The sequence below is a fragment of the Capra hircus genome, chromosome 1 (genome assembly GCF_001704415.2).
Source record: "Capra hircus breed San Clemente chromosome 1, ASM170441v1, whole genome shotgun sequence".
NCBI lineage: Eukaryota > Metazoa > Chordata > Mammalia > Artiodactyla > Bovidae > Capra > Capra hircus.
Window position 1 is genome coordinate 44,767,911 of NC_030808.1, and position 22,812 is coordinate 44,790,722.

General features: G+C 40.1%; 1 protein-coding gene across 4 annotated transcripts in view; it reads left to right on the forward strand.

Annotated features, from left to right (window-relative positions):
• The window catches only part of LOC102180889 (transmembrane protein 45A), a 111,746-nt gene that overhangs the window by 73,769 nt on the left and 15,165 nt on the right, over positions 1–22,812 (forward strand). For 2 of the 4 annotated variants that reach the window (XM_005674853.3, XM_005674852.3), the window contains exons 2-4: positions 7,856–8,047; positions 9,323–9,535; positions 11,352–11,536. In XM_005674853.3, coding sequence (XP_005674910.1) covers positions 7,858–8,047; positions 9,323–9,535; positions 11,352–11,536 — 588 coding nt within the window. In that variant the 5' untranslated portion in view covers positions 7,856–7,857. Of the gene's footprint in view, positions 1–2,318; positions 2,524–7,855; positions 8,048–9,322; positions 9,536–11,351; positions 11,537–22,812 lie in introns of those variants that run through there. The other 2 variants (XM_005674851.3, XM_018059361.1) reach the window with 2 other exon arrangements.

Here is a 22,812-nt window from a genome sequence, read left to right on the forward strand (position 1 = left end):
GAGGGAGGATTTCTCTCCTTTCTATGTTCAACTTATGTGAGTGTACTTGATGAAGACTGATGGGACTATTCGAAAACCTTTTCTAGTCTTTGCCCTGATCTAGGGGGACAGAATGGGATTTGGAATCAGATATATAAAGAACTTGAAATCCTGGCTCTGGTCTTTAATAACTCTGTGCCATAGTGTTGGTTAATAAATCTCTTGGAGTCTCAGTTTCCTTGTACCTGTGGTGGAAAGAAGGGGACGACAGAGGTTGAGATGGTCGGATGGCATCACCAACTCAATGGACATGAGTTTGAGTAAACTCTCGGAGTTGATGAGGGATAGGGAGGCCTGGCATGCTGCAGTCCACGGGTCGCAAAGAGTCGGACATGACTGAGCAACTAACTGAACTGAACTGTGGTGGAAAGAATATTTCCTTGGGTTTTCTCAAAGAGAGAATAGGCAGATACATGAGAAGTTATTAGCAGTTTATAGTACATGCTAGCTTCCTACCCATATCAGGTGCAACACTACTAACAGAAACAATCTAGGCGTCTATATCTGAAGAGTTGGCTACAGGCCCATAATGTAACTTGGCATTTAGTCTTACTTTCTATTTGTCAGTTTTGTTTTTCAAGATGTCTTTGGATTGCCTTATCCTGTCACATAGTTTCAAGTTGAGTGTTCTGTTTGTGATTCTGGGTGTTTGAATAAGAATGATCCATGTGACATGGATGGTTTTATCTATCTGAACATGGAGAAGGATATGGAAATAAGAACCAGGGGTATAGAAAAGATAAAAGTAAAATGATGTCTTAATAATGCCTGATAAAATAGAGCAAAATAAATAGAATGGCAGCACTCTAGAATGGTTATTGTCATCTGACAGGCCCAGATTATCATCTGGTCTCCAGAGTAGGTGTTAAGCCACACACCATTGCCTAATATGAAGCCTGATGTGAGCAAACACATCAGGACTTAGGTACTTATGGAAGATTAATACCTCTGGGGAATGGTGATGGGGAGGCCACATTTAAATCTGAGTGTCTTGGTGCCACCTTGCTTGTCCCCCACATACTCTAAGCCTTTGGTCCTCAAAACTCAAGAGTACCTAAAGATCAAGTGGTGAGTACTTCTTAAAAATGCAGACTTCTGGGCTTCCCCCTGCTGACTGAATTAGTAGATCTGAAGTGAGCCCAGTCTGCCTTTAATTAGGCATCCTGACTCTTTCTGATCCTGTTTGCCACTGAGGCCAGTGTTTCAGGGAGGTGGGGTCCCAGGCAGGAGCTCATCATTCATTGGCTATTTATTGAGTGCTAACTAGGTGTAAAGCATTCTAGGGGACATGGCCCTTGTTCACCAAGAGTTTACACTGAAGGAGGAAATAAGACTTGAATGCAGATAGGGTAACAGCTGCTGGCTCTCCAGGTTAGAGTCAGTCTGTTGCTTCTTTCTTGTTCACATTTTACTTTGTGCAAGCCTTATATTGGTTTAGAATAATTTATTCTAACTTATTTATTTACCTATCTCTCAGTTTGTGTATTCTGTGAGGGCAAGAGACCTTCACTGTTGACCTACTTAAATGTTTTCCCATCATCTTTTCTTATTTTGAACTGTGGTGTTGGAGAAGACTTTTGAGAGTCCCCTGGACTGCAGGAGATCAAATCAGTCCATCCTAAAGGAAATCAGCCCTGCATACTCATTTGAAGGACTGATGTTTAAACTGAAACTCCAATACTTCAGCCACCTGATGCAAAGAACTGACTCATTTGAATAAGACTCTGATGCTGGGAAAGACTGAAGGCGGGAGGAGAAGGGGATGACAGAGGATGAGATGGTTGGATGGCATCACCAATTCACTGGACATGAGTTTGGGTAAACTTTGGGAGTTGGTGATGGACAGGGAGGCCTAGTGTGCTGCAGTCCATGGGTCACAAAGAGTTGGACACAACTGAGCGACTGAACTGAACTGAACTTTCTTATTCCTATACCTTTGATTTGGCTGTGACTCCTAACTTAAGCACCTGTGCCAATCTCTTGCTTGATGCACCATATGTTAGAAGATGGTGTCTTTATCAGACTTAAAATCAGGCTTTATTATGTTACTGCTGCCATGGTCTTTCCTTTTGTTGCCTGTCCATCTTGATAGCCTGGAAGACAGAGGCCAAGGATCAGACATGTTCCCCTGGCTCTGGTTTTCACAGCAGGTGGGACGTGACTGTGGTTATGTGGGTGGGGTGTCAAGGTGAGTCTCATTGGGAAATACTCTGTGGCACAATGTTTGGACTGGAGGTAGGGTGTTTAAAAGGGTGTGGTCCTTAGACTCACATTTATGCGGGCATTGTGACATATTCTGAAGACTTAATCTGCTCAAGTTGAAGGTGGAAGGATATGAGCACATTGGTTTAGTCTCCAAGGAGGAAGAGGGGGACAGTTTTAGGCCAGTCAGTATCTGCTTTTCCTTCTTGAGACTGGGACCATTGTAAATTCAATTCTGGGAGAAGAGAATTGCATGGGAATTGACACTGAGGAAAGTTGAAGGTAAGGATAATTTAACTAAGAAAGTCTTTCAAAACAGTTGAAATTTGGGAGAGAAAGAACTGATATGGAATGATGGAGAATCAAAAAAAAATTAAAGCTACATATGCTTATATACACATTGCTTTGAAAATGAAGGCAGATGATAAAGTGAGCTCAAGAAATAGCTCAAATTGGTTTATTGTATTGGATTTATAAATGTCTTGATATGAGTCACTAAATAAGCTTTAGTAATATTTTATTTTGGTCATGGCTCAAGATGAATTTTTACTTGAAGTTCAGTGGTGACTGAAGATGAATTTTTAGTTTAAATTTTTCTCCATGGTATTCATTTATATCTGGTTCAGAATCCAATGAGCAAATTTCAGAATCTGTTTCTTGCGGCTGTTTTCAGTTGTCTCCTCTTTCCATACACAGGCCTGGTCATTGTTTAAGTGGCTTTGGTTAATGGGAATGAACACCTGACACCTGATTTTGTGCTTGAGATTTGCCCAATATTACTCCCAAATGCTAGAGTTTTGAAATATTTCCCTTTTGGGTAGCGAGTGAATGTTTGTGTATGTCAGGGGTTGGTCAGTAAAATACAGCTAATGGGGGTTTCAGGCATTGTTTCTTGTCTTAGCTTAGGGGATGATGTTTGGAGTCATTAGGAGCAGAGGGTTTTTTCTGGATGGGGAAGAGTATCAATTTTTAGGATGACTGGAAGCTAGAAACCAGTGATTGAATCTTGAAGTTCACCACTTTAGGGCCGCCTGAACCTTTATAAGCGGTGCGATCAAGCAGGGAGGATGCTGATGAAGGACCTTCTGGTTTGCTAGCCTGGTGATTTCCCTGGGGTTTCTGCTGGCTGTCTGGCAAGTGTGCTCTGCTTTGTGGAGGAGAGCCCCGTGTTCTCCTTCCAAGGGCAACATGTCAGCTTTTGGATTGAGATCTAATTAAACTCTGGATTACTAGGTTTTTACCAGCAATTGCACTTGTAAGCAATAGTAAACCAGGGAACAAAAGACAGATGTACATGTGGTGGTGTTCTAGAAGTTGACTGGAGTAAAGTTTGAGGTGCTGAGTGAGTTTTCTCTCTCCACAATGGAAGTGGAATTAAGTGAGTGCCATTTTTGTTTTTAGGAGCAACTGGGTCTGCTGAGTCCCTTAGCCCAAATATAGCAAGCCTGCTTTGACTTCATTTTGCTTGGGTCTTTTAAACAGAAAGATTGGAACCATCAGAAGGTTTCAGATTAAAAGGCTAACTATACAGAAGTTCTATAACTGACATAGGAAAAGGAGTCATTTCTTATCCCACTCTGATCATCTCAAAATCTTTCAACTATTCCCATTATCTCCCTATCACATCCCAGGGACTGTTCTGAGATATGCTGGTTTGTTCAGCCTTTGGGGGTACAAGAATCTGTCACCTGGTCATGGAGGTAGACTTGGCTTAGAGCTTTACAATTCAGATATTTTCATGCTATTTCTAAAATACGCAATATATTTTATGTGTGCATTCAGAGTATTTATTAGGCAAACCTGAATATTTAAAAGCAACCACAATTTTGGTAACTCTTGTTTGGAACTTTCTTCTTTTTTATCCTCCATATACCAGGAACTTAAAAAAAGAGAAAAAAAAGGATGACCCAGGCTCATAACCACTGAGAGGCCTCAATTACCTGCTTTACAGGCTCTCACAGTATAGTGATGAACATACAGGCTAATAGAGAAGGCACATTTCCAATAACTAATCACACAAAGAATTCATTAAAGTAAGAACTGAGTACTCTGAGAGGGTATAAGAGTGATTCTTTTCTGTCTGTCCATCAAGGAGGATTTTCCAAGTAGATAAAATTCAAGAGGCTAGGGAAACTCAGCCAAGTTTGGGGCAGGAGAGGGTTGGCAAAGAAAGTAGAGGCAGTAAGTATCAATAACCAATTAGTTTTCAGGGACATAGGTGGACTCTAGGATGACTTTCATATTTTTGGGCTTGAGTAAGTGGATGAGTGGTGATAACTGGAGAAAATATTATTTTCTGGTAGTGGGTGGTATAAATAAGATGATTAGTTCAATGGAGGTGTTGAATAAATATGTGATCCTATGTTATAAGAAGGGCTTATATACTCTTGTTAACTTAGAGCTTCATAGGTCCAGTGGGGAATGGAAGAGTAGATTGGTTCCTGCTTTCAATCTACTTGCAGCTTATTCTTTAATTGCAGTCAAGGAATTAAATAACCACAGAAAATTCTAGTAACCCTCTAAGACAGCAGCAGGAGCTATGTTACAGGCTATACATGGATGATTGCTAGATGAATTGTATAGGTGCTTCTTGCTTTGCTGCAGTTGGTATCCGAGTAGAATTTCTCATCTGGTTTTACTTTCATAGTTTGAGATGGGTTGAGACTAGCAGGAGCTTGTTTAATAATACTGTGGGTTGTTTGCTTTGAAATATCTCATTTTCACTTTATCGATTAGAAACTTTATACTATTTAACAAAAGAGGGGGGCTTCCCAGGTGGTAAAGAATTTGCCTCCAGTGCAGGAGATGCAAGAGATGAGAGTACAATCCCTGGGTCAGAAAGATTCCCTGGAGAAGAAAATGACAACCCACTCCAGTTTTCTAGCCTGGAGGATTCCATGGACAGAGGAGCCTGGAAGGCTACTGTCCAGCGGGTTGCAAAAAGTTGAATACAACTGAGCACATGAGCCCCATGATCGCAACAGAAGAGGAATCTGAGGCCTGGAAGGGGCAAATAACTTTCCCAAAGACATGGAGTGGGTAAATGGTAAAGTTGGGATTCAGATCTAGTTTTCTAGATCTTCAGATCTTCCTCAGTTTTTAAAAAATCCTATTTATTTATTTTAACTAAATATATCCCCTATCTCCTAATTTTAGAGATATATAGTGTTTCTAATTTGGTACTTCTATTTCCAGTTAGATGTTTAGGATAAATTCCTAGAAATGCATTCCCCGTACCAAGGAATGTAAAAATCTTTAAGATTCCTTCAGAATATATCAGATTCTTTTCCAGAAAAGTTATAAAAAATTTTACAGTGTAGGTGTACTATTCAATCCCATGTAGAAGTATTTTTTAGTCTCTTGTGGTTGCTTAAACTATGACAAGTAAGAGGACTCAATAACACTGTGATAAAGATGGTGGTTAGGATAATGAATCATTGAATCTGTTAGGGCAGGAAGGAAGTCCAGATGTCTGGTAAGCCACCTCCTTCTTTATTAATTAAGGACCAAGGCTCAGAGAGCTTATGGGACCTCATTCAGACCACGCCACTCATTAGAGTCAGTCTGGGTAAGAAGCTCGACTTTGCACTATGTGGTACACTGAGGCAGAGTCTCTAGAAGGTATGGATGATTCAGGGGCTGCTGAAATGTCCGTCTGGGATCTCAGTTGGAGATTTAAGAGACTTTTAGTGTTTTAGTCAGCTTCATAGTTCATCTTTGAAACTTCACGGTTCTGTCAGAAGGATGTGGACGTAACTCAAAGGGATCTGTCCCAAACCAAGAGGTCCAGCACCCAGCCCTGCTGGGCTGAGGAGAATCCTGAAATTCCCCTTTCATGAGTTCTTCTGCACTGATCTACTGTCAGATCCACAGGGATGATTCTGAGTTCTTTCTTTGTTATTCTGTAGAAGGTACATTTGCTTTGAACAAAGGACTGCTCACGTAAACTCATATAATTCAAGACTGATTTTCTATAGGACTAAATTCAAGACATATTTGGTCAAGACCAAAAAAAAAAAAAAGAGTATTTCTCTTTTTTGTTGCTTGATCATGTAGCAATTCAATTCAAGCCTGGTTTTCTATAGCACTGACCAAAAAAGGAGGATATTTCTGTTTTTTATTGCTCAATCATGTAGCCGTTATGTTTACAGAATTTACAATTTGATTTGGCTTGGTATCCCTCTGAATCTGCTGGATTAAGCTGTTAAATGTCAACTTATAATGACTTAACTCAAAGAGTTGTTTCCTGCAAAAGTGTAATGCTATCTGGTTGACTGTCTTCTATGTTGTAGACATGCCATGCCAAGGTTGCCAAAGCAGGGGAAAAACAAGCTAAAGGAGTCACATAAGCTCTTAACTGACTTAGCATGAAAGTGAGAAATGCCACAATCTGCTGGACAGAACTGGAAACATGGTTCTGATTAAAATGGAGAAGAGGCTGGGAAAAGCGTGTGGAAGAGTACACAGATATCTGATGAGCGCTAGTGGTCTCTTCCACACACTTGATGTTTGATACTCTGAAATTACCTACTTAAATTTTTTTGTAGGCAATTTCATATCACTTCGAGTTTTAAACATAAAGATAGAACTTTCCTATTGCTAAGTCGCTTCAGTCGTGTCCGACTCTGTGCGACCCCATAAACGGCAGCCCACCAGGCTCCCTCATCCCTGGGATTCTAGAGGCAAGGACACTGGAGTGGGTTGCCATTTCCTTCTCCAGTGCACGAAAGTGAAAAATGAAAGTGAAGTCGCTCAGTCATGTCTGACTCCTAACGACCCCATGGACTGCAGCCCACCAGGCCCCTCTGTCCATGGGATTTTCCAGGCAAGGGTACTGGAGTGGGTTGCCATCGCCTTCTCCCAACTTTCCTATTACTATCTTTCAAATATGATTAAAGTGTGTTGGCTGAGTACACACTATCACTTTTAAGAGATCTTTTGAGCTCCTTGTTAAAAACAGTGAAAGATTTTTTTAAATAATTGTGAGATTTGGATAAGTAATTTCACTTCTCTACACCTGTATCCTGGAGAAGGCAATGGCACCCCCCTCCAGTACTCTTGCCTGGAAGATCCCATGGACGGAGGAACCTGGTAGGCTGCGTGCAGTCCATGGGGTCGTGAAGAGTCAGACACGACTGAGCGACTTCACTTTCACTTTTCACTTTCACGCATTGGAGAAGGAAATGGCAACCCACTCCAGTGTTCTTGCCTGGAGAATCCCAGGGACGGGGGAGCCTGGTGGGCTGCCGTCTATGGGGTCGCACAGAGTCGGACACGACTGAAGCGACTCAGCAGCAGCTGCAGCACACCTGTATCGCAATTGAAAATGTGATTTAACCCCTGATTCGTGGGTATATTGTGAAAATTAGGTTAGAGATCACATGTAAACCAGTAGACACAGTGCCTAGAACAAGGTTAAGTGTTCAACGAACGTCTGTCTTTCTGCTTGATGGTATTATTGATTGGTCTATGTCGCTGGACAGTTATACTGGATCCTCTGACTCAGCAGTATATATCTACCACCATCAGAAGATAGTATATAGGAATAAGCGATGTTTGGGCCAGGTTTTGGAAATGAAACACCTTCATCTTCTCTATGTTCTTATTTTGGTAGTTATGGGGAATTTCAAAGGCCATGCTCTCCCTGGATCCTGCTTTTTTATCTTGGGGATTTGGTGGACTATAAAGTGCATTCTGAAATATGCCTTCAAAAAGCAGAAACGGACTTCTTACCTTGATTCCAAAGCATTATTCCGTCGAATTGAAATTTTGGAAGGAATCGTATTAGTTGGAATGGCTTTAACTGGTGAGTGACCCTTTTCTGTGTTCTGTTTGCTTTTTGGGGTATTTTCACATGCAAAGAGAAAATTCAATATCAAAACAAAAAATTGCTAAAATAAATATTTTATTAAAAATACCTGAATACCTATTCTAATTGTAATTTCTACTTTGGATAATTTATTAGAACTTATACTTCATGTTATACAAAGGGCTATTCCTTATGAGTTAGTCATAGCAATTAACTTGCCTGTCCACTCAAGGTGAGTTTCCTTTTTAAATTTAGTTGAAGCCTTTAAGATAATTTTATGTCAGTTATTCTGAGGCCTGAAAGAGTTAACTCTATCCAAAGCCATTTTTCAAAATGTCACAAAGATAATCAAGTGATTATGGGAAAGTGTCAATAATAAATTCTTGCTGATAGGCTATTCACAGGGTTCAGGTTGAAGAAAACCTTATCTTCTGTGCTCATCCTTTTTGTGTGGTTACTAAATTAGAGAGGGAGGTTGGGCCAGATGATTGTAAGGCCTTTCCATTTGTTCTATGATTCTGTAAAAATGTTCTGTGTTTTTAGAGTTCCACTTCAGCTTCTTCTTTACTGAAGGCAAAACTTCCTAATTTTTCTTTAGATTTCTTCATGCTTTGTTCATGATGAGAGGTCTTTGCGATGGTCATCCAACTGTGGATCAACTATATTTCAAAGAGAGGAATTTCCTTGCCAAATTCTATAGATTAACAAATGAAGCAGCATCTTCAAGAAAGTGTTTCAGAATTTGTGTAACTGGCTAGACTGTATGCTATATCTGTGTGTGCTTTCTCAGTTATCCTTAACTGAGGAGAAGCTTAACTCTAGCATTTTAATCCTGAACCAAGCACAACTCACTACCCAAAGATGTACTATGTAAGAAGAATTAATCAGATGCTATAGGATTAATCTCACAAATCTAAATCTAAAATTACTCAGGATTTATCTAGTCATTAGATTAAAGTAGGAACTAAGGCCATCAGGGGAACTAATCAGGGAACTAATCAGGGAACTAAGACCATTAGCTTTGAGGATCTAAAATAACTGTTTGATGAAACTCACTATCTTAGACTAAGAGTGATTATCCAAACCAATCTTTGAAGCTTCAAAACCAGCCTAAAGAGCCAGTGCTCAGCTGTTAGGTAACAGCCCAGATAGAAGAATCAGTGCCATAAAAAGATAACATATTGGGCTAAGAAGTAGGCTGGTCCTTCTGCATCTTCCTTTTTTAGTAAAATTGTGGAAAGATGGCTTAAAGTGTGATATATCCCTCTGCAGGCATCCTTGGAGAACAGTTTTTACCTGGAGGACCACACCTGACCTTGTATGACTACCAAGAGGGTCAGTGGGTCCAACTCCTGAGCTGGCAGCATTTTACCATGTACTTCTTCTTTGGGCTGCTGGGTGTGACAAACATCTTATCTTCTACCATCATTTCACTTCCTGCCTCCTTTAGCAAGTTAATGTTATCAAATGCTTTATTTGTGGAGGGTAAGTATGAGTATTTTCATATACCTTTCATTATTCTTGGACATTTGTCTAGCCCTTTACAATAATATTTCTTTTGTGTCCTGGTATATAGCCTTGGCCCACAAGGTCATCTGTTTGGTTTAGGCCACGGTGAGCTATTGAGATGTCCTAGACAAGATGCCAAAGATTTTCCTTCCCTACTGACTCATTTGGACTTTCCTGTTGGCTCAGTTCGTAAAGAATCTGCCTGCAATGCAAGAGACCTGGGTTTGATCCCTGGGTCAGGAAGATCCCCTGAAGAAGGAAATGGCTACCACTCCAGTATCCTTGCCTGGAGAATTCAATGGACAGAGGAGGCTGGCGGGCTACAGCCCATGGGGTGACAAAGAGTTGGACATGACTGAACACTAACATACACACACACTGACTCATTTAGTACAACTGGGCAAGCCCAGTCATTCAATGTGTTTTATTCACATTTCACATTTTCTTAAAGAAATACCTACTCCAGTATTCTTGTCTGGAGAATTCCATGGACAGAGGAGCCTAGTGGGCTCCAGCCATTGGGGTTGCAGAACTTGTCTGTTACGACTCAGCAACAAATCAACAACAATGACAGCCATGGTTTATCTCTGATTTATCCAAGAGATGATCATCATTTCTATTTTTGACATATAAAATTGAGCTGAGAATAGTATAGCATAAATATCCTCAAACGAGGAGACCACTCACAGTAGAGTAGCTTCCAAATCTAGTATTGATATAGTCAAACTCCACCATTACATGATAAACAGGGTCCAAAATATCCGGTCGCATGAAAATGAAGTCCTAACATTCTTTGTTCCGTTAGCCTCCCTGTTAGGAAGGAAACACTGAAAACAAGTATTAATGATTTGTTTTCATTTATTTTATATGTAAGGGATAGATTGTTTGTAGAACTAGAAAAGTCTCCCCATTATCAAGAGAGAGTCTTTCCTAATGTCCACTTTGCCTCTCACATCCAAAGGTAAGAGCTTTGGTTGGGCACCAGCCATGATGCCATGATTCTCTTTATCTCAGGGTATTACCATATTTTCAGTGAACATCTTTTCCCCCTCATCTAAATGAAAAGGATGAAACTGAAGCCAGCATCTCTGTCCATGGTATTAAAAAACATGGTTAGTTACTATTTCTTGGGCGCTTCCAGAGAATCTTATCATACCCATCAGATTCTACTCTTATGACTTGTGTGTATATTTACTGCCTTCAGTGGACTGAATTTCTTAAGGTGGGGGTTTGTCTCATTCATCTGTCTGTTCACCTCAACACCTGTTTCTGTTCATGCTTATTATTCTTCTTTTTGCATAAAAGATGGCTTTGAAATATAGTTATAGAAAATGTCATGATATAGTGGAGAAGAGAATAAAACCTGGGGAAGGGGAAAGGAAATTTGAAAGATTCCATCCTAAAGAGGTAGTGATGACTCCAAAAATGCTGTGTGCTCAGTCATGTCCGACTCTTCTACCACCCCATGAACTGTAGCCCACCAGGCTCCTTTGTCCATGAGATTTTCCAGGCCAGAATACTGGAGCAGGCTGCCATTTCCTACTCCAGGTGGTCTTCCAGACCCAAGGATCGAACCCACATTTCCTGCACCTCCTGCATTGGCGGGTGGATTCTTTACCACTGAGCCACCTGGGAAGCACTCCCAAATGCTAGAGGTTTCCAATATTGTAGGAAGCAGTGGGCATCTGATATTTTGGACAAATAAATGTGTGTGTTTATGAAAGTTGTGTACTGAGGGAAACAGTAGATAGTTTCACTGAAAAAGGCAAACGATTTTTTCTGCCTCTGACAGCTTTTGTCTTCTACAATCACATTCATGGCCGGGAAATGCTAGACATCTTCGTGCACAAGCTTCTGGTCTTGGTCATATTTTCAACAGGCCTGGTTGCCTTCTTGGAGCTCTTCATACAGGCCAATATAACTGTGGAACTTCTGCGGACAAGCCTTTTCCTGCTTCACGGAAGCTGGTTCTGGCAGGTGAGTTGGGGGCTCCAGTGAATGTGCCTGGTGTCTGCACTGATGGCCTTCTCTCTTTGATTGTAGGTGTTGTGCTCTGAAACCCAGAGACGTCCTTCTGATATGCTGCTGGTAGTGAGAATGCAGGCCTTTGAGGGGCCCAGCGGCCCTGGTGAGAATAGTGACAGAAGGAGGTGGGAGGTGTACACCTTTATCACACACCTGAATATCAGTTTTGTAGGAACTCTGAGCTGTTGCTTAGCTGGAAGCAGTTCCTGATGCTAAAGCCACTTAAAGCCTAATGAGTAATAAGCTTGAGAAATATATGGAAGGCAGGAAAGGGAGGGAATTATGTATTGAGGAATAAGTATATGCTGGCCACTGAGCACAACTTTTACATACACATTATTTCATTCTCATTTTGTCCTCACAACAACTTGGAAGTTAGATATTATCATCCCCAATTGACTGATAAAGAAGGTTCAGAGAGAGCAAGTTACTTTCCCAGGATCACACAGAAATGGAACTAGGTTCTAAAAGTGGGTCTGTCTGACTCCACATCCCAGGCATTTTCCATTTTACTGTTTACTCCCTAATCTTGGAGTGTTGTTGAAAACATATATTCCTATTAGTGAACGTATACTATACACCTGGGGTCCTCAACTTCTGGGAACTAATGTCTGATCTGAGGTGGAGCTGATATAATATGAAAAAACATGAAGTACACAATAAATATAATGCACTTGAATTTAACTGAAACTCTTACTTCCTCCACCCTGGTTCATGGAAAAATTATCTTCCATGAATTCAGTCCCTGTTGCCAAAAAGATTGGGGACCACTAGTTTACAGAGACTGATAAATCATCATCCAATATACATATATAGATATAATGAAAGCCTGGGATGAAAAGTGAATGTGGTTTAATGACAGAAGATTTCTTAAAGGAGATTTTTAGTCACTAAATTTCAAGGATATGGGATGATGAGATTCTTCCAGGGATTTGCATTTCAGTGAAGAGTGATAACAATGCTCTGGTGGGCAAGGGGCAGAGAAACATCATGGTCAAAATGGGAGCTAGGAAAGATGTGATATTTAAGCTTGTGGGGAAGGCTGTTGGAGAACAGGCGAGTAAAGAGCTAGATTCAAGGTTGTTTTGAAGGAAAAATCATATAGCAAAAGTAACAAATAACTTATCATGTGATAAAATTTATAACCGGTGAATTTAACCAGCTGGTATACAGAAGTTGTATTATGAGATTATCTATCATCTGTTGGGAAGCTAAATAGAACGGCATGTAAAACATAATTATGCATTCTGTATCTCTTGATGGGAATATTTGACTATATATTGTGCATGTATTGCTGTATTGCTGATCAAAACTAAAAATAAATTAAAAAAATTCAACAGTGATAACTTCTGACCAAGATGACAGTGGGTTTATGCTTCAACAAATCTCCTCTGATTCAAACATATAACAATGATACATAAACTATCAAAACTACCTATGAAATTAAAAAGATATTAAAAAAGAGAAAAATAAATGAAAGTAAGAGGGTGAAAAATATGTAGTTGCAATTAAACAACCCAAACTAGGGCAAGCCACCTGTGGGCCAGACAGAATAGAAATGCATAGTTGGAGAAGATATGGACTGCAGGCCTATGGACTCCAGGTCTGGGGTAGATATGATGGCTGGTTGTTTGGTTCCAGGGAAACTAAAAGGAAATTTAAAATTCCTCTCAGTGTGGGGTAAAGTCAGGCTCTTGGAACTCTTGTTAATTATATGTTTATGTATTCTCTGTTTCTAATTGCTTTTCATTCGGTTGATCTTTGACTTTCTGATAGAGGTCTGTTAAAATTTTATACTATGCATTTGTCAATTTCTCCTTATTTTCAGTTTTTTCTTTAGTGTCATGAGGTTGTATTCTCCTTCTCTCTAGTCTTTTGAGTTGAATATTCATTTATATTTAGTTTTCTTATTTTTACATATAATACATCTAAGACTGCATGTATGCTCAGTTGCTTCAGTCATGTCTGATTCTTTGCGACCCTGTAGACTATAACCTGCCAGGCGCTTCAGTCCATGGGATTCTCCAGGCAAGAGTACTGGGTTGCCATGCCCTCCTCCAGGGGATCTTTCCAACCCAGGGACTGAGCCCAGGTCTTGCACAACAGGTGGATTCTTTATTGCTGAGCTGCCTGGGAAGCCCCATACCTTTCTATAGAATTCTTTTTCTATATTACTACTATAGCTACCTCCTGTGAGATTTCATGTATGGTAGCTTTCACTCTTGGGAAATTTTGAATGTTGCGTTTTCTGTGTGATTTCTTCTTTAATTTATGAGTTATTTAGGAGCATACTTTTCAGTTTCCCCAAAATATTCTTTCTTTTTTATTATTTATTTGCAATTCTATTGCTTTGTATGTGTTCCCTTTGAAATGTGTTGAGACCGCTTTTGGAATTTAGCCCAATGTCACTGGTAGTAAATGTTCCATGTATTTGAAAAGACAGTAATATTCCATCTTTGTTGGGTTGAAGATTCTCCATATATTTACTAAATTAAGGTTTTAAAGAGCTAAATATGCAAATAAAGAAGTTAGAAAGTAAGGAGAAAGGGAGAAACCCAGAGTTGATAAAAGGAATAATAAAGATAAGCTCAGAATGAATGAAACTATTTAGTGTTTCTTTAATCATTAATGTTTGATTAAATATCTGAGGAAGGAAGCCGTGAGCTTTCATTACTGACCATGCTGCTGCTACTGCTGCTAAGTCTCTTCATTCGTGTCCAACTCTGTGCGACCCCATAGACGGCAGCCCACCAGGCTCCCCCATCCCTGGGATTCTCCCTGGGATTTTAGGTTGGCTTAATATCGTTCTTTCTGGCAGAGGAATAATATTTTCATATCCCCCCCAAGAGCTTTTCTAAGGAAGAGATATGAGGTTAGAATCTTTGGGCATAAATCCGAGATTATTTAAAAACTTTCCATCTGTCATTATGCCTAGATTAGTTTGGTACTTCAAGGAAAATGAACATTTGATACCAATGCAAACACACACACTGGCAGGAAAGGCAGGTTTAACAATAGTACATCTCCTCCCCTGCTCTCTCCCGGTTAGTTTCCTCTGAAACAAAAATGTTTCAGGGGCTTAGGTGAATTTATTTTGCTTCCATGTTTTGTTGCTATGAATGTTTATGCCCCAAACTGTATCTCAGGCTAATACTATTATGTTGTGATTTGCTTTTCAGCATATTTTTTCTCTTGCTACTTCTCCATATGTGATTAATAAACAATATGTAGATAGATTAGAGAAAAAGTACACCTGGATTCTTGGAACCATAAATATGGAGAGGTGAATAGAATGAGGAAAATGCCCACAGTGGCTATTATTTAAAATAGCTCATATATAAATGATCAAGTAATAGACAAACCTGAAGGGAATTCCCTTCCCCACCTATCAAAATGGTTTCCTGAACTACATTACAGCCAAATATATTTTTCTCAAAAGCCTAATCAAAGGCAATTTAGAAAAGGTTAAAAAAAATCTCTCAGGCACATTTATTCCATGAATCATGTTTTCTGAGTCCATTTGTGAATGAGTATTTCTAAAGCTCACTTTTGCACTTCGTCATTCCCAGTGTGAGGACCACAGTGCAGAGAGAATCAAGGAAAGAGGAGGACACACCTGGGAGGGATTTGATTTTGGAAACTCCAAAAAAAACAGTTGTGACTGTGGCATGAAGGGAGAAGTCTGTGAGTCCAGGTCAGGCGGACCCAGATCTGAATTCCGGGTCTACCATATTAATCAGATGACCATAGACTAACTGTTCTGTGTGCTTAAGATTCCTCAACTAAAAAATAGTAATGATATCTTATGAGACTGTTGCTTGAATGAAATGTTCCACCCTGAAAATGCCTCTGCCTTGAGGAGATACTATTAATTCCATAGGAAGAGGGTTGAGAAATCTTCTAGGAGAAGGTGAACTTTAGTTGGGGTTTGAAAGAGAAATGAGAGTCACCAATATGTCCAGGTTTGAGCTTTAGGACAGGTGATACTCTTCTGCTTATTTCAGCCTTAGCCCCTGTATTAGTGTACAAGGGCTGCAAAAACAAATTCCAACAAGCAGGAAGACTTCACTGTTTTGGGAGATAGAACTAAAAATCAAGTTGTCAGCAGGTTGGTTCTTTCTTGGGGGCCCCAAGAGAGAATTTGTCAGTTGCCAGCAATCCTTGACTTTCCTTGGCCTGTTGGAAGCATAATTCCAGTCTCTGCCTCCAGAGTCACACATGTGTATTTCTGTGTACCTGTGTCTTTACATGGACCTCTTATAAGGGCACTCATCACTGGAAAGTGAAAGTCACTCAGTTGTGTCCAACTATTTGCGACCCCATGGACTATACAGTTCATGGAATTCTCTAGGCCAGAATCCTGGAGTGGGCAGCCTTCTTCCCAACCCAAGGATTGAACCTAGGTCTCCCACATTGTAGGCAAATTCTTTACCAGCGAAACCACAAGGGAAGCCCAAGAATAATGGAGTGGGTAGCCTATCCCTTCTCCCACAGATCTTCCCGACCCAGGAATCAAACCAGGGTCTCCTGCATTGCAGGCAGATTCTTTACCAACTGAGCTATCACGGAAGCCCCAGTCATCACTGGATTTAGGGCCAATTCTGATCCAATATGACCTCATCTGGATGTCATCTACAAAGACCTTATTACCAAATGAGGTTACATTTACAGGTATCAGGGGTTAGGACTTCAACATGCCCTTTTAGAAGGAATGATTTAACTCACAACAACTGCCAAGTCTTCCCTCTGGGAGCTGGAGTTGATCACTCCCCAGGCAGGGGTAGGTGAGTGGTATGAATGTAATTGAAGGAACACAAGTGAGACTGATGGGTGGGAACTGGAGAGCTAGTCCTTAAACTAGATAGATCATTAAACTCAACCTCCCAAAAGGCCTTTGGTTGACACAGATTTCTCTGTCAACCTCCATGTATTGATGTGAGAGGAGAACATGAGAAGCAGTTCTGACACCCTGGTTGAAATGTCTGGGCCCCTTAAACTGAGAATTGACAACATGGTTTGAGTTTCCTTATTGTCATTTCCAAACAGTGAGCACAGAAGAGCTAGAAAGTCTCTCTTTCTTCCAGGGCCTTCAGGGACCTGGGCTCTGATCACTTTGGTTTCCACTGTGAGCTTTCCTTGAAGTATTATAAAGGGATATTACAAAACACAGATATGTTCAAACAGCAGGTAAAGCAGCTGGGTGGCATTCTCCTCCTGGAGTTTATGGGTACTGTAGGCTCAGATCTCGAATTTGATAACTGATCTATCTTTTGTTAATTACTCATCCCTTTAGAATGGAGCCCTGTCCTCATGCAGAGTCCCCAGCTCTTGCAATGATGCAAGTGCCTTTGTGACTGTTTGGAGACCCAGAGGCAGGTTCGTGCCTTACTTAGATTTCTTATCCATGAAATAGACACAACAAAAGAAGTCTGTCAGCTCTGATATTTTAGAAAAATGTATGAATGTGACATTGGTTAATAAATAAAGTGCGTAGCACCAGTGTAAAAATGAAGGCCTCTGGACTGCTCCACTTGGTCAGGCAGCTACCAACCTGAATGATGAATCAATGGAGAATACACGTTGCTGTTCATGCTTTGAAAGGCAGGTCTGGTGTGGCCAGTTATTTCTACTTTTAGAAGTAAGCTGAGACTATGGACTTCTGCATGAAGTTCCCTAATTTTTCAAGCATTGTAAATTAATTCAACTTATTTTTTAAAATGTGCAGGGCAGGCAAAGTACATCTGTGATATAAATGTGGCTCAGGATCTGCCAGTCTATAATCTGTGTTTTAAGGGAGAAACAGTACCATGTCTTTATGGGACCAATTACTGTCTCAGTACTGATTGTTCAAACTGTATCAAACTGCTGAGATGACTCACATGGACCCTGGTGTCCAAGCCACTGTCTTTCACATTGCCCCATGGAGAAAGGCTAAATGATGAAAAAGCGTGTTGGGTAAAAGAAGGAGCACACAGAGTTCTGGAGGGAGGCCCTCCTGGCTTGGAACCCTGTTAGTCATTCAACTGTTTTGTAATATTGGGGACATGACCGAAGTCTCTGAGTTCTACCCTCTGTGATATGGGGATGAGACACCCTCTTCTTGGGGTGGTTGTGAGGATGAGAATTAGGGTCCAGGAGGCCTGACGTGCTGCAATTCATGGGGTCGCAAAGAGTCGGACACAACTGAGCAACTGAACTGAACTGAACTGAATGGTCTGGACCTAACAGAAGCAGAAGATATTAAGAGGTGGCAAGAATACACAGAAGAACTGTACAAAAAGGATCTTCACGACCCAGATAATCATGATGGTGTGATCACTAATCTAGAGGCAGACATCCTGGAATGTGAAGTCAAGTGGGCCTTGGAAAGAATCACTACAAACAAAGCTAGTGGAGGCGATGGAATTCCATTTGAGCTATTCCAAATCCTGAAAGATGATGCTGTGAAAGTGCTACACTCAATATGCCAGCAAATTTGGAAAACTCAGCAGTGGCCACAGGACTGGAAAAGGTCAGTTTTCATTCCAATTCCAAAGAAGGGCAATGCCAAAGAATGCTCAAACTACCGAACAGTTGCACTCATCTCACATGCTAGTAAAGTAATGCTCAAAATTCTCCAAGCCAGGCTTCAGCAATATGTGAACCGTGAACTTCCAGATGTTCAAGCTGGTTTTAGAAAAGGCAGAGGAAACAGAGATCAAATTGCCAACATCCGCTGGATCATGGGAAAAGCAAGAGAGTTCCAGAAAAACATCTATTTCTGCTTCATCGACTATGCCAAAGCCTTTGACTGTGTGGATCACAATAAACTGTGGAAAATTCTGAAAGAGATGGGAATCCCAGACCACCTGACCTGCCTCCTGAGAAACCTGTATGCAGGTCAGGAAGCAGCAGTTAAAACTGGACATGGAACAACAGACTGGTTCCAAATAGGAAAAGGAGGACATCAAGGCTGTATATTGTCACCCTGCTTATTTAACTTATATGCAGAGCACATCATGAGAAATGATGGACTGGAAGAAACACAAGCTGGAGTCAAGATTGCCGGGAGAAATATCAATCACCTCAGATATGCAGATGACATCACCCTTATGGCAGAAAGTGAAGAGGAACTAAAAAGCCTCTTGATGAAAGTGAAGGGGGAGAGTGAAAAAGTTGGCTTAAAGCTCAATATTCAGAAAACAAAGATCATGGCATCCAGTCCTATCACTCCATGGAAAATATATGGGGAAACAGTAGAAACAGTATCAGACTTTATTTTTTTGGGCTCACTGCAGATGGTGACTGCAGCCATGAAATTAAAAGACGCTTACTCCTTGGAAGAAAAGTTATGACCAACCTAGATAGCATATTCAAAAGCAGAGACATTACTTTGCCAACTAAGTTCCGTCTAGTCAAGGCTATGGTTTTTCCTGTGGTCATGTATGGATGTGAGAGTTGGACTGTGAAGAAGGCTAAGCGCCGAGGAATTGATGCTTTTGAACCGTGGTGTTGGAGAAGACTCTTGAGAGTCCCTTGGACTGCAAGGAGATCCAACCAGTCCATTCTGAAGGAGATCAGCCCTGGGATTTCTTTGGAAAGAATGATGCTAAAGCTGAAACTCCAGTACTTTGGCCACCTCATGTGAAGAGTTGACTCATTGGAAAAGACTCTGATGCTGGGAGGGATTGGGGGCAGGAGGAGAAGGGGACGACAGATGATGAGATGGATGGATGACATCACTGACTCGATGGACATGAGTTTGAGTCAACTCCGGGAGTTGGTGATGGACAGGGAGGCCTGGCGTGCTGCGATTCATGGGGTCGCAGAGTCGGACACGACTGAGCAACTGAACTTATGTGCCTGAGCGAGGTTACAGTGCCTGACACATGGCGGTACATCTTCCAGGGAGTACCAATGGCAGATCTCCTTCCAGCTAAAGGGAATCCTTTATTTTTTAAATATTTATCTATTTGGCTGTTCTGGTTCTTAGTTGCAGCACACAGGATCACCAGTCTTTGCTGGGCATTCAGGATCTTGAGTTCAGCATGCAAACTCTTAGTTGTGACACATGAGATCTAGTTCTATGACCAGGGATAGAACCCAGACCCCCTGCTTTGGGAGCTCAGAGTCTTAGCCGCTGGATCACCAGGGAATTCCCTCAAGGGAATCCTTTCAGATGGGAAGCAGGAACATGTGATTAAGGCACAGCTCTTACTTTTCCCTGATTTATTCATATTACGGGAAATTTCCAACAGAAATGGTTCACTCAATATTATAAAACAAAATGCTGGGTTTTTTTTTTCCCCAGTAAGATTACATTTATTAGATTTGTAATCAGAAGCAAATTACTAAACCACCCAATTTTCCAATCTGGTTAATGAGGATAACAATACATTAACTTGGGATAATAATATATTATTGAAGGGCCATAGTAGAGAAACCTCCTAAGCACAGTAACTGACACATAGTTAGCTAATATATGGTAGACTTTTGTACAGTTATCCATGTAATTATCTTGGTTTTGTATCTCATTTAGATCTCAAACCTGACATATGTTCCTCTATCTATCTACCTATTATTTATTTATCTTACTTTTCTTATTGGAGTAAAATTCACATAACAGAATTTTACTGTTTACTCCCTCCCCCTCTTCCTTCCTTGCTTTTTCAGTTTTATTAATGAATAATTGACATACAACACTGTATGAGTTTATGATACACAGCACAATGATTTCATTTACATAATTAAATGATTACAAAAATAAGTTTAGTGAATATCCATTATCTCATGTAGAAACAAAATTAAAGACATTGAAAAGAATTGTTTCCTGTGATAAGAAATCTCAGGATTTACTCTCTTAACTTCCATAACATACAGCCATGTTAGTTATATGGATCACATTGTACATTATATCACTTATTTATCTTATAACTGGAAGTTTGTACCCGTTGGCTGCCTTCATCCAATTCCCCTTCCCTGACCTCCCACCTCTGGTAACCACAAATCTGATCTCTTTTTCTATGAGTTTGTTTCTGAAGTATAACTGACCTAGAGCACTATGTTAGTTCCTCATGCCCAACATAGTGATTTGATATTTCTATACATTTCAATGTGATCCCTCAGATCTAATATCCATGTATTATCTGGATCTAGTATCTGCCACTATACAAAAATATTGCATAATTGTTGACTGTATTTCCAACAGTGTACATTTCATACTTCGAAATTTGTACCTCTTAATCTCCCTCACCAATTCTCTCATCCCTGGAACCTTCTCCCCTCTAGCAACATTTTATGCTTTTTAAAGTGTATAATTCAGCAACATTTAGTACATTCACAGTGTTGTGCAATTCTCACCTCTATTTAGTTCTAAAATATTTTCATCACCCTGAAAGGAAACCCCAGATCCATTAACCAGTCATTCCCTTTTCTTTTCCTTCCCGTCCCTGGTTACCACTAATTTGCTTTGTGTCTCTATGGTTTACCTATCCTGGTTATGTCATACAAACAGAACTATACAATATATTACCTTTTGTGTCTATCTTCTTTCTCTAACATAATGTTTTCAAGGTTCATCCATGTTGCATTATAAATTAATGTCATTTTTATGGCTGAATAATATTCTGTGGTATGGAAATACTACATTTAGCTTGTTCATTATCAGCTGATGGACAATTGGAATGTTTTCAACTGTGGCCCTTGTGAATAATGATGCTTTGAACATTTGTGTAGATGTTTGGATACCTGTTTTCAGTTATTCTGGATAAATATAGTATCTAGAATGATATTCTACATTTAACTTTTTTAGAAACTGTCCAATTGTTTTCCACATGGCTGTATCATTTTAATGGGCTTCCCAGGTGGTATGGTGGGAAAGAATCTGCCTGCCAATGCAGGAGATGCAAGAGACATGGGTTTGGTCCCTGGGTTGGAAAGATCCTCTAGAGTAGGAAATGGCAACCTATTCCAGTAGTCTTGCCTGGAAAATCCCATGGAGAGAGGAGCCTGGAGGGCTACAGTCCATGGGGTCACAAAGAGACAAGACTGGGCACGCATGCATATATCATTTTACATTCTCAATAGCAACATGTAAGGATTCTAATTTCTCCATATCCTTACCGACACTTGTTACTTACTATTATTAATACCATTATAGGGGGTGTGAAGTGGTATTTCACAGTGGTTTTGATTTGCATTTCTCTAATAACTAATGATGTTTATAATTTTTTCTTGAGCCTATTGAGGATTTAAACACCTTCTTTGGGGAAATGAGTCTTCAAGTCCTTTGCCCATTAAAATTTTTTTTTTCCCCTTTGGCTTTTTGTTGAGATTAAGGATTCTTAATATATTCTAGATATCAATTCCTTATCAGATATGATTTGCAAAATTTCTTCCTATGCTAAAGGTTGTCTTTTCATTTTCTTGATACTGTCCTTTGATGCACATGAGTTTTAAATTTTGATGTGTCTTGGTGTCATGTCTAAGAAATCAGTACCAAATCCCAGGACATGAAGCTTTTTCCTCATGTTTTCTTCGAAGAGTTATGATTTCAGTTCTCATATTTAGGTTTTTGATTCATTTTGAGTTTATTTTTATATATTGTGTAATGGTGGTTTATTCACTAAGTTGTGTCTGACTCTTGTGACCCCTGGCTACTCTCCATTTATTTAGATCTTCTTTGATCTCTTTCAACAATGTTTTGTAGTTTGCAAGGTACAAATCTTGAGCCTCCTTGCTTAAATTTATTCCCAAGTATTTTATTATTTTCAATGCTGTTATTAGTGGAATTGTTTTCCTAACAATTTTCCTGAATTGTTCATTGCATCTTTTGTGTGTTGATTTTGTATCCTGCAAGTGTGCTAAATTTATTTATTAGCTCCAATAGTTTTTTTGTGTGTGTGGTTTCTTTATAATTATATGTATGCTCTTGAAAAACCAATATGCAGGTCAGGAAGCAACAGTTAGAACTAGACATGGAAAAACAGACTGGTTCCAAATAGGAAAAGGAGTACGTCAAGACTGTATATTGTCACCCTGCTTATTTAACTACTATGCAGAGTACATCATGAGAAACGCTGGGCTGGAAGAAACACAAGCTGGAATCAAGATTGCCGGGAGAAATATCAATAACCTCAGATATGCAGATGACACCACCCTTATGGCAGAAAGTGAAGAAGAACTAAAGAGCCTCTTGATGAAAGTGAAAGAGGAGAGTGAAAAAGTTGGCTTAAAGCTCAACATTCAGA